A 15,075-nucleotide genomic window follows, 5' to 3' on the forward strand; every position below is an offset into this window, starting at 1 on the left:
CCGCACCCCCGACTCCCGGGGCCCCAGAACCGGCCCCGCCCTAGAGGCTGCGCCCGCCCTGCCCGAACCCGGTTTGTCTGGTTCTCCTCGAGAGGCTTGTTTCTCGAATTTCTCCCTTTCCCCCTCTTCCTGGACCTCCGGGGCCCTCCCTCTCGGCCCGGCTTCCCGGGGGCCCCCACAGGGGGCGTCTCGACACCGCGAGCCCGCCGAGTTTCGGTAGGACCCGCGATGGGCGCGTGGGAGGGGACGCGGGAGCGCCCCGGGGCAGGAGCGGGATGGGGGTAGGGGAACGGAGGCCTCCAGCCCGCCCCCCGGGCCCCTCCCGGCCCCCAGACCCCTCCCGCCGCCTCGTTCTCCGCACGCGCTGAAGAACCGCTGCCCGTCCTGGCCTAGGAAGCGGCTTTATTGGGGGTGAGGGTACCGGCTCTCCGCCCCCCGTCACCTGCCCCCTCCTCCGAGCCCGCGCCGGCTCCTCGGAGCCCTAGTGCAGTCCCAGAGGGGGTTAAAACAACACTGACTACTGCTCCTGGACAGGAAGTGACTGGGGCGCGGGGCGGGGGTGGTGTTGGTGAAGCGGCGCAGCCTAGCTTCGCGACCAGATGTGCGGCTCCAACTCCAGATGTTCTTCATCTCCGTCCGACCCGCCGTCTGAGCTCCTCCCCCCACACCGCCCCCCCCCCCACACCGTGCCAGGCTGGGCAATGAATGAAGGTCACCCGGAGACGGTGAGGGGTCAGCCCCCCGACAAGGGAGAAGTCTTCATCGAGGGGCTCTGGTGAAGGGACCGTGCAAGCCTGCAACGTGAATCCTTTACCCAGCCCCGGCGGGCGGGCGCTGGGGGAGGTCACTAGGATCACTCGCAGGCCAGCTTCCCGTCGAAACTGGAGAGGGCGATGGCGAACGCCTGCAGGGCGCACAGCGGGTACCGGTAGTCTAGGGTGAAGGCGTCCTCGGCCACGCGGCCGAACTGCAGCACAATGTAGTCGGCTGTGGACACAGACATGGGTTGGGGCGGCCTGAGACCTCGTGGGCTCTCTGTCCTGGCAGACGAAGCCCTCATCATTGACGGAAGGGCCCCCACCCTTGCACTGGGACCCCAGTCCTTAGCCACTGTCTCAGTTATTCACCCTCCATCCATGCACCCTCCTATCTCACCCAATAAGCCTGCCTGCCGCTGCACCCACCACTGTAAGCCCCTGAGGGCAAGGACCCTGCCTTACCTTCTTCTGCCCAGGGCTAGGCATATGACTTGCCCGCATTGTAGTAACCAGTCAAACTTGCTTATGCCTAGAATCCTTCCTTTCCAACATCTGCTGTTTCCACCCCATTCTTCCCCATCCCAGACCCCAAGTCCTGAGACCACCAGCCTCATGACCTCAACCAGTGCCCCCACTCAGCCCCTACCTCGTATCTGGCCCAGGTTCCCAGCCCCAATCCCAACACTTCCCCCAGCATCCATGGGACAGGATGTTGCTAAAAATACCCCCCAACCCAGGCAGACCAGGCTCCACCAGAAATGTGATCTGGAGATGGGTTTTTAAGACCTCAGGACAGATGACACTGGGGGCACATCCCTAGGATGGCGTGGGGGTGGGGAGCTTGTTCAGTGTTAACCAGTCCTGGGAACCTGGAAAATCCCTGGGAGATACCGCTCCGTATCCAAATCTCTTCAACCTAGGGGGGACCTCTCCCCCAGGCTTGTAACAGGGGAGTTTTTATTTGTGTTCTGAGTATATCTTTTTTCCCTAGTTCTACAATGGCAGGCCTTTGACCTCACTGGAAAGAGAAGAATAGAAATGCTTGACTTACATTTCCTACTCCTGAAAGACAATCATCTTGATGGGGTTAGGAGTGGGACACTGGAGCCAGACTACCTGGGTTCTAACCCCAGCTCTGCCTTTCACAAGCTGTAAGTTACTCAAGCTCTCTGCACCTCAGTTTTCTCATCTGCCAAATGCTGTTCAGTCACTAAGTCGTGTCTGACACTCTGTGACTCCATGGACTGCAGCACGCCAGCCTCCTCTGTCCTTCCAATAGGGACAATAATAATACCTTCCTCACAGGGTTGTTGAAAAGATTTAATGAATCACTATCTGTGAAGTCCTGAGAACAGTGTCTGGTCCACAGAAAGCACTGTGTGTTTGTGAAATAAAATTTGAGGGCCAGGGTAACTGCCTGCAGTTGCTGAGAGACTTGGGTAAGGGACTGCCCTCTCTGAACTTCGGCATCCTCTCTAGCCACACAGGGGTTGGGCTATAAGTTTTGGGGTTTTTTTTTTGTTTGTTTGTTTTAATTGATTTGGCTGTGCTGAGTCTTAGTGGCTACATATGGGACCGAGTACTCTGACCAGGAGTTAAACCTGGGTCCCTGCACTGGGAGCGTGGAGTCTTAGCCACAGGACCACCAGGGAAGTGCCTATAAGTTTGTTTTTTTAACTTTGACTTTTGGCAGAGCCTCGTGGCTTTTAGGCTTCACTTGCAGTATCTTATTTCCCTGACAAGGGATTGAACCCAGGGCCATGGCAGTGAAAGTACCAAGTCCTAACCACTGGACCGCCTGGGAACACCCTTTCAGTGGTTTTTAAACTCTAGCAGCGTAACTGTCCCTTCAACGCAGTCTTACCCAGAACAGCCCAGCATCTGCCTAGGCTCTGGTCAGTGCTAGGACGAGGGCCTGAAAACAATGCGCCTGAAGACAGTTGCTTGGAATATCTGAGGCTCCTTGGGGGTACAATGTGAGTGCCCCCACAGGAGAGAGTGACCTTCCTGAGTGTCTGGCTCCAGGGATAAAAGCCAGCTCCACTCCGGTGTGTGTGAGAGAGGGCTGGCGGTGGTGGGGGGGAGATGGCGGGGGAAGAGGGGAGGGAAAGAGCTGAGTGAGGGTTGAGGTCTTGGAGGTGGTGAGGAACAGCCTGGTTTGGGTCCTCAGATACTCACGGTCATCGTTGTGGACAATCTGGAAGTTCTTGACCGAGGCCTGGGTGACTCGGCCTTGGAAGTTGAGGGTGTAGGAGCCACTGTCTTCGTTCCAAATGGGGGGCTTGTTGTGCAGCTCAATGAGGCTCTCCAGTGTCTTGTTCTGCCAGCGTACCAGCAGCCCATCACTGGCCTGGGGTGTGAGGGGTGGGGAGCATTAGGGGCATGATGGTGAGAGCTGGCTGAGATATCGTGGGACTGCTGGGGTGGGGGGTGGGGCCTGGGGACCTGTGATGCCCTTGTATGTGTGTGCAGCCTGGGTGTCAATGGCCATGGTGGCCAGGGTTTCTTTGAGTACACCCACGGTGTCTGTGGCATCTTCTGGCCAGGGTGTACGTCTGGGAGAATGGGCTTGGCTGTGGGACGCCGGCGTGGAGGGTTGGAAGGTGAAAAGTAGCATCTGCCACACAGGAGGGGCTCTGTGCCAATGGTCCCAAGGGGTCTTAGGCCACACGCAGGCATCTGTCACAGGGATGAACCAGATATTCTAGGATCTACAAGGAGCTCACAGTTGAGCTTTGAGAGGTGTACAGGTAAAGAGTAGTTAGAATGTCCTGGAAGAGTTTCTGGAAGGAAAGAGCAGGGTCTGTATGAGACATGTATTTCTTTTCTTGGTTTCTTTGTCACCTGTTCATGTTCATGGTTTAGAATGAGTCCACTCAAGACTGTGTCCTCCAAGAAGCCTTCCTGACCCCAAGTCTGATTTAAATATCTTAGCTCTGCATTTCCACAACACTTCGCTCTTAGGATTTCTCCCGCTGCACTGTTATGGACAGAATTAGATACCCTAACAACAGGCACAGTATTTGACTAGTGGCTCTGTGCCTTACAGACGACAGGGGATGAGATGGTTGGACGACATCACTGACTCAATGGACCTGAGTTTAAGCAAGTTCTGGGAGCTGGTGATGGACAGGGAAGCCTGGCATGCTGCAGTCCATGGGGTCGCAAAGAGTCGGACACGACTGAGTGACTGAAGTGAACTGAACTGAACTCTGTGCCTTAGTTTCCCTCATAACAGGGTGTTGTGAAGATTAAATGAGTAATAGTGCCTGAAGTATTGTTTTGACCAGTCCCTCGCACAGAGTAAATGTTCAATAAATATCAGATATTGTTTTGATGGTGCCTCTTGTATTGATTTTACCTTCCTCAGTACCTGGCATTACTAAGTGATTGTAGAATGAATGAACTGATGATGAAGAGAGATTCAGAGCAGCTCTGGGTGTCAGTTCTCACTAAGCCCAGGCACACGTGGAAGGCACCGCCTTTGGAGGATCTGTGTGTCTATTCCAGGCTGGGAGGAGCAGTTGTGGAACACACAGGCTCCCAAAGACCGGAGCCACCCAGGGCTTGTGCCCCATGGGTTGGCCAGGTCTCTGATTATTCCAGTGTGGCTTTCCAGCAGGGAAGGATGTGTGATCAGCTGACGGGAGTATTCTTTTTCATTGTAAATGAGTGAAGTGACTTCACTGTGAGTATGAGACATATGAGACATGCCAGTCAACCGTCTCTGAAATCCCAGGCTCACTCAGCTTGCGGTGCTGAGGGGCAAAGCATGGGTCTGACACTGAAGGAGACCCCCTTGCTCTGGGCCAGCTCTCCATCTTGCCCTACACCTCACACACACACAAAACAACCTTTGCTTTTTAAACTATGTCAAATCATTATCACTCCTTTGCTCAAAGCCCTGCTGTTCCTGTTGCTCTGAGTAAAAACCAGCTATACAGGCTCACCTGCCCCTCACTCTCACCTCTCTGACCTCATCTTCCTCCAGCCACCCTGGCCACCTTCAAACTCAGCAGGCACTCTCCTGCCTGAGGGCCTTTGCACTGGCTCTTCTCCCTGCCTGCATGATCTTTTCCCAGATATCTGCAGGGTTGCTCCTCACCTCCTTCACATTTCATCTGCTCAGTGAGGCCCACTCTGACCACTGAATTTAAATCGAAACCTATACAGACATGCACCTCATCTCCTTTCCCTGTTCAACTTTTTCTCCCCCCCCCGCCCCCCCCCCCCACCCATAGTAAATACCACTTTCTAACACACTACACAATTTACTTACTTATTACAGTCTTTGTCTACTGTCTGTCTCCCTGCCCTGGGATGCCAGGTTCATGAGGGTAGATCTTCGTTTTGTCAGCGATGTCTGCAGTTGCCTCGACTAATACTTGGTACTCAATGTATGTGTGTTGAATGAATATATGAATGAATGATTATGATGTACACTAAAAAAACCAACCAACCAACCAACCCTATTGTGCTTGTTTCAGTGAGTTCAATGAAAATCCTCCAAACTGAATCCCTTGTGCAACTGGCCAAAATGACTTTGTGATGGGGTGATGGCTGTGCTCAGGGGTTGGGTACGGGGCAGGCGGAACGCCCCCTCCCCACCCCACACGGCTTCCCAGAAGTGGGTTACAAGCCGGTAACCAGGGAGCAAGACCCACAGGGAAAGTCTGTCAGGGAGGTGCGGGGCTCACATTGCGAGGCCGAATGGGCACCCTCTCGTTGTCGGAATTCATGCCAGGAATGATGATCGTCATGCGCCGGGGACCTCGGAAGCCCAGCACATTGGTTTCCTGGGACGGAGATGCGCATTAGACCGCCCGGCGAGGGAAGGGGCCTGCCGCAGGCACAGGGGGACAGAGGGCGCTCTCACATAGATCACGGCCGCCAGCTCCTGCCGAAGGCTCCCCACGTCCGTGCTGCCGCCGCGGTGCGGATTCTTCCCATTGTCAAAGACGGTAAAGCGGTTCCCCAGGAGGTTGGATCTGCAAGCAGGGTGGAGCTGGGGGCGGGGCTGAGGGGGTTCCATACCCCTTCTTCCAGACCCCTCCTCACAGCCAAGCTTTAAGAGCTTTCTGCCTCAAGCATGGGTGTGTCTTAGGGCCCTGCCTCTGGCTTTCTGCAGGAAGTCTTTTTAAAACCTGGGTCTACAAGGAGACTGGGCAGCTTTCAAACCTAAGCTCTTACTAGCTGTATGACCCCGGGCAAGTGACTTAAACTCTTAGCCTCAACTTCCCCATCTGTAAAATGGGCGTGGTAATAGTATTTACTATCAATTTGGTTGATAAGATTATTGAATGCATTAATATTTGCAAGTTACCTAGAAACACCTCTGACACATAGGTAGGCCTTAACATATGTGTTTGGTAAAGACATAAAGAAATAAAGCCTGACTTGGAGATTCACTTTCTCCTCATCTCTCAGATTTGTGGTGAGGATTGGATGACCTATGTGGGGAGACATAACACAGGGTAGGTGCTGGCTATTTCGTTCGGTCAGTTAGTAACTGTTTATTGAATAGCTACTATGTGCCAGGTGCTAGGAATTCAACCATGAACAAGACAGGCATAATCCCTGTTTCCTGGACTTTATGCCCTACTCCAAGTGAGGTCCCTGGACTAGCAGCATGAGCATCACCCTGGTGCGTCTTAGAAATGCAGAAACTCACTCCTAGCCCAGACCCTCTGAACCCATTTTTTTTTTTGCCTCTCCCTGGGACTTGTCAGATCTGTTTCCCAGACCAGGGATTGAACCCAGGCCACCAAAGTGAAAGTTCAGAATCTTAACCTCTAGACCACCAGGGAACTCCCCTCACTGAGCCATTTGAAGAAGATCCCCAAGTGATCTATCTACATGCATCAAAGCGGACAAGTGTCCATGTGTATAGAGAAGCCCGGGGCCGGGGAACAATTCCAGAGTGTCTGAGGTGGGGGGCACTCTGCACAGCGGGGCAGAAGGTGACTGGCTCCTGAGTTTCGCAGCCCCACCTCAGCTTCCCAATGAAATTCTCCCCTCCTCGGGACAGATTGGTGGGGTCGCTGGAGATGAGGTAGTTGGCGGTCTTGCTACGCTTCCGCTTCCTGCCGGCCAAGAGAAACACCTGGGGAGAGGGGCAGGGTAGATGCGCTGGAAGACCGAGGCGAGCGGGAGGGGAGTGCGGGGAGCAGAAGGCCCGTTTGTCCCCCAGCCCCCAACCCCATTCTGGCTCTCGACCCGGGTCAGGGCCCCTCCCCCTCCCTTCTCCCTCCCTCCTCCGACCCACCTTCTTCTCGGTGTCCAGGTGCAGGAAGTAGGAGGGATACAGGCCACGGTCCATGCCCTTCTTGTCTCGGGTCAGCCGGCAGCGGACCGTCCGGCCCTGTGGGGCAGGCCGAAGCACGAACTCCTGGGGTTCATCCACTTCCACGGGTGGGGATGGGGCCCTGTCCTCCTTCTGGGTCGGGACAGAGGGTGCGTCAGCCCCAGAGCACCGTCTCCCCCAGCCCTCAGCAGGTCCGGAGCCCGGAGGCAGGCAGGATAACTCACCGCTTTCTGTTTGGGGGGAAGAACAGAGGCGACTCCAGTGCTCGCCGGGGCCCCTCAGCCTCCCCCGAGGCTCGCCGGGCTGTGGGGAGCCTTGTGCTTTATTAAGATTCTGTTCAGCTTGTGGTTAAGAGCCAAGGCTCTGGAGCCAGACAGCTTGGGTTCAAATCCTGGTTCCATCACTAACTGTTTATTATGTTTGTTAATTTTTAACCACGCTGTGACTCAGTTCTTTTCATCTAAGTATGCAGGATGGGGGTAGATACCTGTGACAGATCTTATATATTTAACAGACACTCATAGAAAGTCTACCGATGTGCCAGGAATTATTCTATGCACTTTCCAAATATTCCTCTTTGGAATATTATCATTCTTCTTATCTATAGCTACTGAGGTGGTTGGTCTCTTTATACAGGTGAAGAAGCTGAGGCTCAGAGAGGCTTAATAACTTGCCCAAGTTCACATAGTTAGTTTGAGGTGAAGCTGGGTGTTGAATGCTGCCCAGTCTTCTGTTAGATGCATAGCCTGTTGAAAGACCTTCCATCACATGGATGCTCTTAGGGCGTGAACTGAGGTGAGGCTGCAGGTATGGATTACTGTGTTCTAGACACATGGTGTTATAGAAGTGTTAGCTACTACTGTTACTATGTGCATGCAGGTGTGCTAAGTCACTTCAGTTGTGTCTGACTTTTTGTGACCCTATGGACCATAGCCCACCAGGCTTCTGTCCATGGGATTCTCCAGGCAAGAATACTAGAGTGGGTTGCTGTTCCTGCCTCCAGGGGATTTTCCTGACCCAGGGATTGAACTTTTGTCTTCAGCATCTCCTGCATTGGCAGGTGGGTTCTTTACCACTAGTGCCACCTGTTAGTTTAGCAGACAGTAAATACCCAGTGAATGTAGCAGCCAATCTCCAAGATGGTATTTATACTCTAGTGTAGATCCTTCCCACATTGGTCTCTGTGATCAATGGAATAAGGCTGAAGTGATGGGCGGTCACCTTGAAAGCTAGGTCATAAAAGATATTACAGCTTCTGCCTTGCTCTGTCTCTTGGGCCATTCTTGAACTCTGAGGCAAATTGGCTACCACATCATAAGGACACTCAAGTGAGAGCCTCTGCAGAGGCTTCCAGCCAACAATCATGATAGTAAACCAATTTAGAAGTAGATCTTCCATTTCCAGTCAAGATTTGAGAATGAGTGCAGCCCCAGTTGACATCTCGACTGCAACTTCATGGGACACGCTGAGCCAGAACTACTCTTGCTAAACTACTCCTAGATTTCTTTTCTTTTTAAACTTTTTATTTTGTATTGGGGTATAGCCGATTAACATTATTGTGATAGTTTCAGGTGAACGGTGAAGGGACTCAGCTATACATCTACCTGAATCCACTTTCCCCCAGACTCCCCTCCCATCCAGGCTGCCACATAACATTGAGCAGAGTTCCCTGTGCTATACAGCAGGTCCTTGTTGCTTATCCATTTTAAATATAGCAGTACATATCCATCCCAAACTCCCTAATTATCCCTTCTCCCTATCCTTCCACCATAAGTTCGTTCTCTAAGTCTGTGAGTCTGTTCCTAGATTTCTGACTCACAGAAATTAAGAGGATGAATTGTTATTTTAAGTTTTGGGGTGGTTTGTTACATAGCAATACAACAAATAAATAAATAAGCTCATTTTGCTCATTGAAAACTTTTAATAACTCTTTGGTTGCATTAGGCCCTAGGGTGGCCTGATGATCACCCTACTCTTGCGCCTTCTGTTCTTACAAGGCTAGTACCCTTTGCTCTCACGTTCTGTCCCTCACAGGAAGGGCAACCAAGATTCTAACCCCAACTTTCTCAGCAGGGGAGAGAAGGGACTGCCACCTGGGTATGGGCATTTGAGGAGTAAATGCTCTCTGGGAGCCACCAAGAAGCCCTGGTGGGCTGAGGTTGCCCATTTTGCTGAAGGCAGGTTTGCACTGTGTGTGCAGTGAGGCTGGTGTTGGGAAGCGGGCCCTTAACCTCCAGGGTAGTGGGCATCTCTTCTCCACTCTAGGCTGATGCAGAAGAAACTTGGGAAACTCAGGACTATGTTTGGAATGCGGTATGGAGAAAGCCGGAACTCATTTAAACATTTCTACATGGTGAATTTCAAGGGCCTACTATATTAAAGGCTTTGCATGCCTGCATATTTTTTCTGGAAGATAATAAACTGGCTTTCAGTTTATACATCAGTATCTGGTGATCTTGGCCCATGTGAATCAGTCCGTCGAGACCTGACCATGCTTGTACAAAGGAATAAACCCACAAAGCCAAGACCCCACCCTCACCCCCCAGGCCCTGACTTCAGGGTGATCGCTCCATTCCTGGAAGCTGTTTCTCAAAGGCTTTCACCACTTTCTCCAGCTGGACCCCTCTCTCTTGCTTACTCCAGCCTGTGCATGTTGGTACCTGAGTCCTGTTTGTGAGGAGGGGCAGCATTCAATATATTTAACAACACGGTCTGCCCCTGGAGACTGCCCAATCAGAATGGACATGGTAGGCCCAGAGGAGGGTCCTGGAGGCCCTTGAGGGCCAGTGTTAACCCTCTGGTTGCTGGATAGTTTGGTTGCTGGAAGGAGGTCCTGGGTGGGAGAGGAGGAAGCATTCTGAGCAGTCTCAGAGCAGCAGGGTAGAACTGTTTTAATAACTCACAGTCAGCCTAGGCTGTGCCCAGGGCTGTGTATGCTGTGCCTGTCTGACTGTGCTTCACCTCCTGGTACAGAAAACGTGTGTGTGTTCACGCAGGGCCATGCAAGCACCTCCGGCTGTGTCTGATGGTTAGGCTGCAGCGGGGAGGGCTCAGGGCACACAGCATAAGGCCCCCGGGTGGCCAGTCCCAGCCTGCTGACCCCGCACTGCCTCTTCTATTCCTACAAACCTGGTTCCCTTTGTCCTCATATCCTGTCACCAAAGAGGGAGCTAAGAATTCTAACCCCAAGGGACTCCATGGCCTCAGCCCACGAGGCCCCACGCCCAGGTCCCCCAAACCCTGCCAGTGCTCCCAGCAGGGACGTCACCCTCTCCCTTCTGGGCTCCCACCTTTTTGCCTTTTCCCTTGGCTTTGCCCTTCTGATTGCTGTTCTTGGTCACCACAGTGGCCGCCTCCTCCTCCTCCTCCCCGTCCTCCTTCTTCTCCTCTTCGGAGCCTTTGGGAGTGCCTGGGGGTGGAGGGGAAGCCTGTTCGCCCCTTACCCTGGCAGGGGCATGTCACGGTTTACAAGCGACACCCACGCCTCACCTGGACCCTTCCCACAGCCACAGGGGAGCAATCCCAGTTCACTATTATCGGAGAGGAATAACCTCAGAAAAGCGAAGACCCTGTCCTGAGGCCACACGGCTTATTCAAGTGGGCGTCAAGGTGCCCCCAAGTCTTCCAACTTGAGAACCTCCTCCTACCCCATCTAGGCCGCACCCGCCCCTCCACAGTGACAACTAACTGTGCCCCTGGACGCCCCGGAACCAGAGCTCACCAAAGCTCACCACCCACCCTTCTTCAGAGCTTTCTGCGATGGGCCATCCCCGGGAACCAGAAACATGGCCGCCGGTGTCTTCTTCACCCTGCCTGGGCTCACGGAGCAGTCCTTGTCAGCCTCCCCGGACCCTGCTTGTGTGGAAGTGAAAGGGTCACAGCCCACCCACCCCCGCCACACACACCCCCAGAGACCCTTGCTCCTCCGGACACCAGGCCCACCTTTCTTCTTCATCTTTCTTATCTTGGTCCCTTCCCCCGCTGGAGCCTCCTTTTTCTTAACTCGAAGAGGTTTCAGTGGGGGGCCAGGGCTTCCCACATCTCCTGGAAGAGGAGGGTAGGGGTTAGACAAGGAAGAGTCACACCTTCCACCGCACTCATTGTCCCTTCAGTCCCCTGGGAGGCCCAGAGCCCCTCTGCCTATCTTGTTTTTAACCCTGAGTCCAAAAGGAACTGAACAAACGCCAGGAGTCTAGTAAGTAGTGAATGAATGAATGCCAGGCCTTCTAAGGAAACTCTGAATCCTAGCTCCCACCCCATCTCCCTCAGAAAACCTCCAAACTTTCTCTGGTCAGAGCTCCAGACAGTCCTCTCCCTTCAAGAGGCCCAAGGTCCTAGCTACGTGTCTACATTTACACCAGACCCCAGGACCTCTCCAGCAAGGTGCCCAGCCAGGAAGCCATCACAGTATTTACTCACTGATTGATTTTTATTATAATTACTTTGATACTTTTGTAAAAGTTATAAATATAATTCATACTGAGTTAAAAACAAAACTTAAAAACTCACCAAGAACATGAAAATCCTCTGCCCTCCCTGGCTCAGCGCACCCTGAGCAGGGGGCTGGGGGGATGGATGGTGGTGGGGGCACATATTAATTTAAGGATCATTAGAGAGAAGAAGCTTCCCAAGTGGTGCTAGTGGTAAAGAACCCGCCTGCCAATGCAGAGACACAAGAGAGGTGGGTTTGATCCCTGGGTTGGGAAGATCCCCTGGAGAAGGGCATGGCAACCCACTCCAGTATTCTTGCCTGGAGAATCCCATGGGCAGAGGAGCCTGGCAGGGTTGTAAAGAGTAGGACACGACTGAAGTGACTTAGCATGCAGCATGCAGAGGGAAGAAATCACCAAAGGGTGAAACACTTGGGTCCAGGCACCTGGTAGCTTTCTGATGTCTCAACCCCTGCACGTCCATGAACCCCCAGGCCCCTCTGGGGCCAGTTTTGTGTGTCTTTTTGCCCCCTCTGGACCCTCAACACCCACCCTTTGGACCCTGGGCCTTGGTCTTCCTCTCCTTGATGTCTGTAGAAGTCTTCTCTTTGGGGGCTTTCTTGGGAGGCAGACGGACTCTCTCCTTCTTTTCCTCCTCTTCGTCTTCATCTTCCAGGTCCTCCTCTCCCTCCTCCTCATCCCCTGTAGGTAGAAATTCATCAACATGGGGGTTGGGGTGGGTCCTCTAATCTCTGCGGGGCTCAGTCTCTCCAGATTGCTGGGAGGCAGTGAAGGAGCCGGGGGTAGGAGGCTCCCCTCTGGAACAGAAACAGGAGGAAGAGTCTCAAAGAATGGGTGACCCCAAAGTCTTCCACGGTGTGCAAGTCGCACGAGAGCTGGAGTCGGGGGTACGCTGGGGGCTTGGCAATCCTGTTCTGGGAAAATGCACTTCTCTGCAGGTCCTTCCTCTCTTTCTAGCTATCACACACCCTCCTGGCATCTTTCAGTTTCCCCTTTTCCATCCCTTCTAATGAGACACGTGCCTGCTTCTCCCACTCTGCTTCTCCCTACCCTGGTCTGTCTCTCTTTCTAACCCCCAGCCAGACCCATCTGAGCTCCCGCTGGCCCCTAGCGGTAGTCTGAGGCAGAGCTCCTAACCGCTCCTTTGTGCCTCGGTTTCCCCATCCGGAAAACGTGGACAAGAACACAAGCATAAAGGGTTTCCTAGTTCAGAGCCAAGGCCAGGGACCCAGACGCTGTTTCCTCCAGTTGTCTGCCTCTGTCTGTGGTTCCTGTCCAACCCCTCCTCTCCAGCCGCCCCCTTCCCTCGGGGTTCGCTCACCGTCCTCCGTGTCCGGGGCGTCTGGGGCGCGGGCTACCAAGAAGGTCTCCCGGGGGTCGCGCTTCTTGGCCTCGGGGTCCCTGAGGAACTTGGTGTAGACCGTCTGCGCTGCCCGGGCCTCAGCCGGTCCCTGCGCGGCCTCCTCCCGCGGCTTCCCCTTCCTCCCGGCTGAGCCGAGATGCGTGGGTCAGGAGGGACCCCCCACCCCTTCCTGCGAAGGTGCCCGCGCCCCCTCGGGCTCCTCACTCCGGGGGCTCCCCGGGGCTCTGTTTCACTTTGGACACCGCTCTCCCGGCTTTCATTCATCCTTCCACTCTTCCTATCCCCCAGCCCAACCACCCGCCCCGCCCCCCGTGCCTTGCCTGCGGGCCTTCCCTCACGGCCCCTCACCTGGGGGGGTGCCCCGGGACTCGCCCCGCGCCCCCCGCCCACCTCCAGGTCTCCGGGGCTTGGATCCCGTGGGGCAGGGGGCTTCTGGGGCTTCTGGCTTTTTCTTCCTCAACTTCTGTCGCTGCAGAATGGGGGTGTCAAGAGGAGGGAGAGGAAGGAAAGGGGGGGGGGGCCTGAGGGCTGCCCATCACCCTCTAATCCCTTGAGCCGCCAGAAATAACCGCAGATTATCGGGAGGGGAACTGCGCCCCTTCCTGGAGCGTGGATGGACGACTCCCTCCCACGCCTCATGGCCACCTCCAATGTCCCAAAGCCCAGATTCTTCCCCGGGCCACCCTATGCCCCCCAAACACCCCTTTCCGGCAAGAACAAAGCAAAGCCCAAACTTCCAGGGAAGTAGGGACCCCCAGAGGCTGCTGAGGGGGGCCGGGCCGGCTCTCAGATCCCCTGTGCCGCGTGGGGGTCTCTCCGTCTCCTCCCCAAGCCGGGTGACATACCTGCTTGGTGCGCTGCTGGACCTCAGGGCTCCGGCCTTCCTCCTCGTGTCCGCTGAGGGTAGCAAAGGCGTCAGCCTGTCTCCCTCCCCTGTAACCCTCCATCTGAGCCCCCCACCAGGCTTCAGGTAGGATGAGGTGGGGGCTTTCCAGACCTGTCTGAGGCCCACACCTCTCGGAGGGTGTCGTCCTGCAACGGCATGGTGCCCGCGCCTGGCTGCACCCACTTCTCTGGCCGCCCTGCAGCTCTAGAAGCTTCCCTGCCGCCGGCCCCAGCTAATCCAGGCTCAGCCTCACCTCCACCTCCTGCAGGCTCCAGAGGGTGGCAGGACTGTGGGAGGGGCTCCTGCCCAGAGCACCCTCCCCTCCCCCCAGCCTGGCCCACTAAGAGAAGAGGCTGAACTCACAAGATCTCAGATCCCTAGCGGCCTGAAGATTGGCGTCCCTGTAACAGGTCCCCCCACGCACTGAGCTTTGGCTTAGAGATGCCGATTTGTAATTTGTTGGTGGTAATGGGCATGGGAAGAAAACATGAGATCAGATCCTGTATGTATCCTCGTTTTTCATAAAAAAGAATCAGGATTTACTAATATTTAATATATATAGATTGACAGATGCTTGTGTATATACTTTATAAAGAAATAAGCCTATATTCTGGGTGTAAACGTAAATGTTTATTTACGATAAGGAACATGCTTTTTAAAATACATTTTAGTTAATTTTTATGAATTTTTTTTTAAAGTTCTGTTGATTCAGCTGGTCTTTTTTTTTGCCTTGCAGCACACAGGATCTTAGTGAGGGATCGTAGTTTCCTCACCAGGGATTGAACTTATGCTCCCTGCATTGGGAGTGCAGAGTCTTAACCACTGGACCACCAGGGAAGTCCTGGAATGTCCTTTTTAAAAAGCTTAGAGACAGGGGAATGTAATGTTGGTATGATTAATATCATGGGAGAGGTTTGGCTAAGTGCAGAGGAAGCCCAGAAGAGGGGCCCAACTGGGGGTCCTAGAGGGTTCCTGAAACCTGATCTAAAACTTGAAAGGTGAGGGGAGTTCTGCAGTCAAAAAAAAGAAAAAGAAAAAAGAAAAGGTGGGATGGCTTATAGCTGGAAAGGGAAGAGCAAGATGGTTGGAAACAGATGTGTTTCTCTGGCATGGGTCAGCCAGCCCTGAGCACAAGCCTTAAGCCCTGCTGCTTAAGAGGTGAACATCCTTGGGTGACTGACTTAACCTCTCTGAGTCTCCGTTTCCTCATTTTATGAAATGGGTTTGACAACAGCACTGACCTGGTAGGGATGTTGTGCAGATTAAATGAGACGACAAGTGGAAAGCCACATATAGTAAATGCTCAAAAATCA

At 53.8% G+C, this 15,075-nt stretch overlaps 1 protein-coding gene and 1 long non-coding RNA gene across 2 annotated transcripts; one reads left to right on the forward strand and one right to left on the reverse strand.

The window, feature by feature from the left end:
* The first annotated feature begins 14 nt into the window (after window positions 1-14).
* LOC122696985 lies at window positions 15-3,867 on the forward strand. Its single transcript, XR_006341974.1, has 3 exons — window positions 15-216; window positions 1,750-1,909; window positions 3,808-3,867. It is a non-coding gene; the product is annotated as an uncharacterized LOC122696985 (long non-coding RNA).
* TULP1 (TUB like protein 1) lies at window positions 732-13,926 on the reverse strand. The gene is made up of 15 exons (XM_043907277.1): window positions 13,874-13,926; window positions 13,722-13,773; window positions 13,267-13,345; window positions 12,835-13,002; window positions 12,045-12,194; window positions 11,005-11,106; window positions 10,801-10,914; window positions 10,353-10,471; window positions 7,287-7,292; window positions 7,024-7,194; window positions 6,749-6,861; window positions 5,635-5,746; window positions 5,456-5,554; window positions 2,937-3,108; window positions 732-987 (listed from the first exon to the last, which is right to left on the reverse strand). Exons 1-15 carry the CDS (start codon window positions 13,918-13,920, stop codon window positions 854-856), a joined length of 1,638 nt encoding a protein of 545 aa, XP_043763212.1. The 5' UTR covers window positions 13,921-13,926; the 3' UTR covers window positions 732-853.
* Between the last annotated feature and the right edge of the window lie 1,149 nt (window positions 13,927-15,075).

This window comes from Cervus elaphus, chromosome 7 (assembly GCF_910594005.1).
Source record: "Cervus elaphus chromosome 7, mCerEla1.1, whole genome shotgun sequence".
Classification (NCBI taxonomy): domain Eukaryota; kingdom Metazoa; phylum Chordata; class Mammalia; order Artiodactyla; family Cervidae; genus Cervus; species Cervus elaphus.

What these genes read in the sequence shown, in the direction of transcription:
- TULP1 (XM_043907277.1), bottom strand. Translation starts at nt 13,920, where the DNA reads ATGCCGTTGCAGGACGACACCCTCCGAGAGGTGTGGGCCTCAGACAG. An exon ending in CAAGGCCCAGGGTCCAAAGG is followed by an intron (nt 11,107 to 12,044) that starts GTGGGTGTTGAG and finishes CTCCTCTTCCAG; the next exon opens with GAGATGTGGGAAGCCCTGGC. An exon ending in AATTTCATTGGGAAGCTGAG is followed by an intron (nt 5,747 to 6,748) that starts GTGGGGCTGCGA and finishes CCCTGCTTGCAG; the next exon opens with ATCCAACCTCCTGGGGAACC.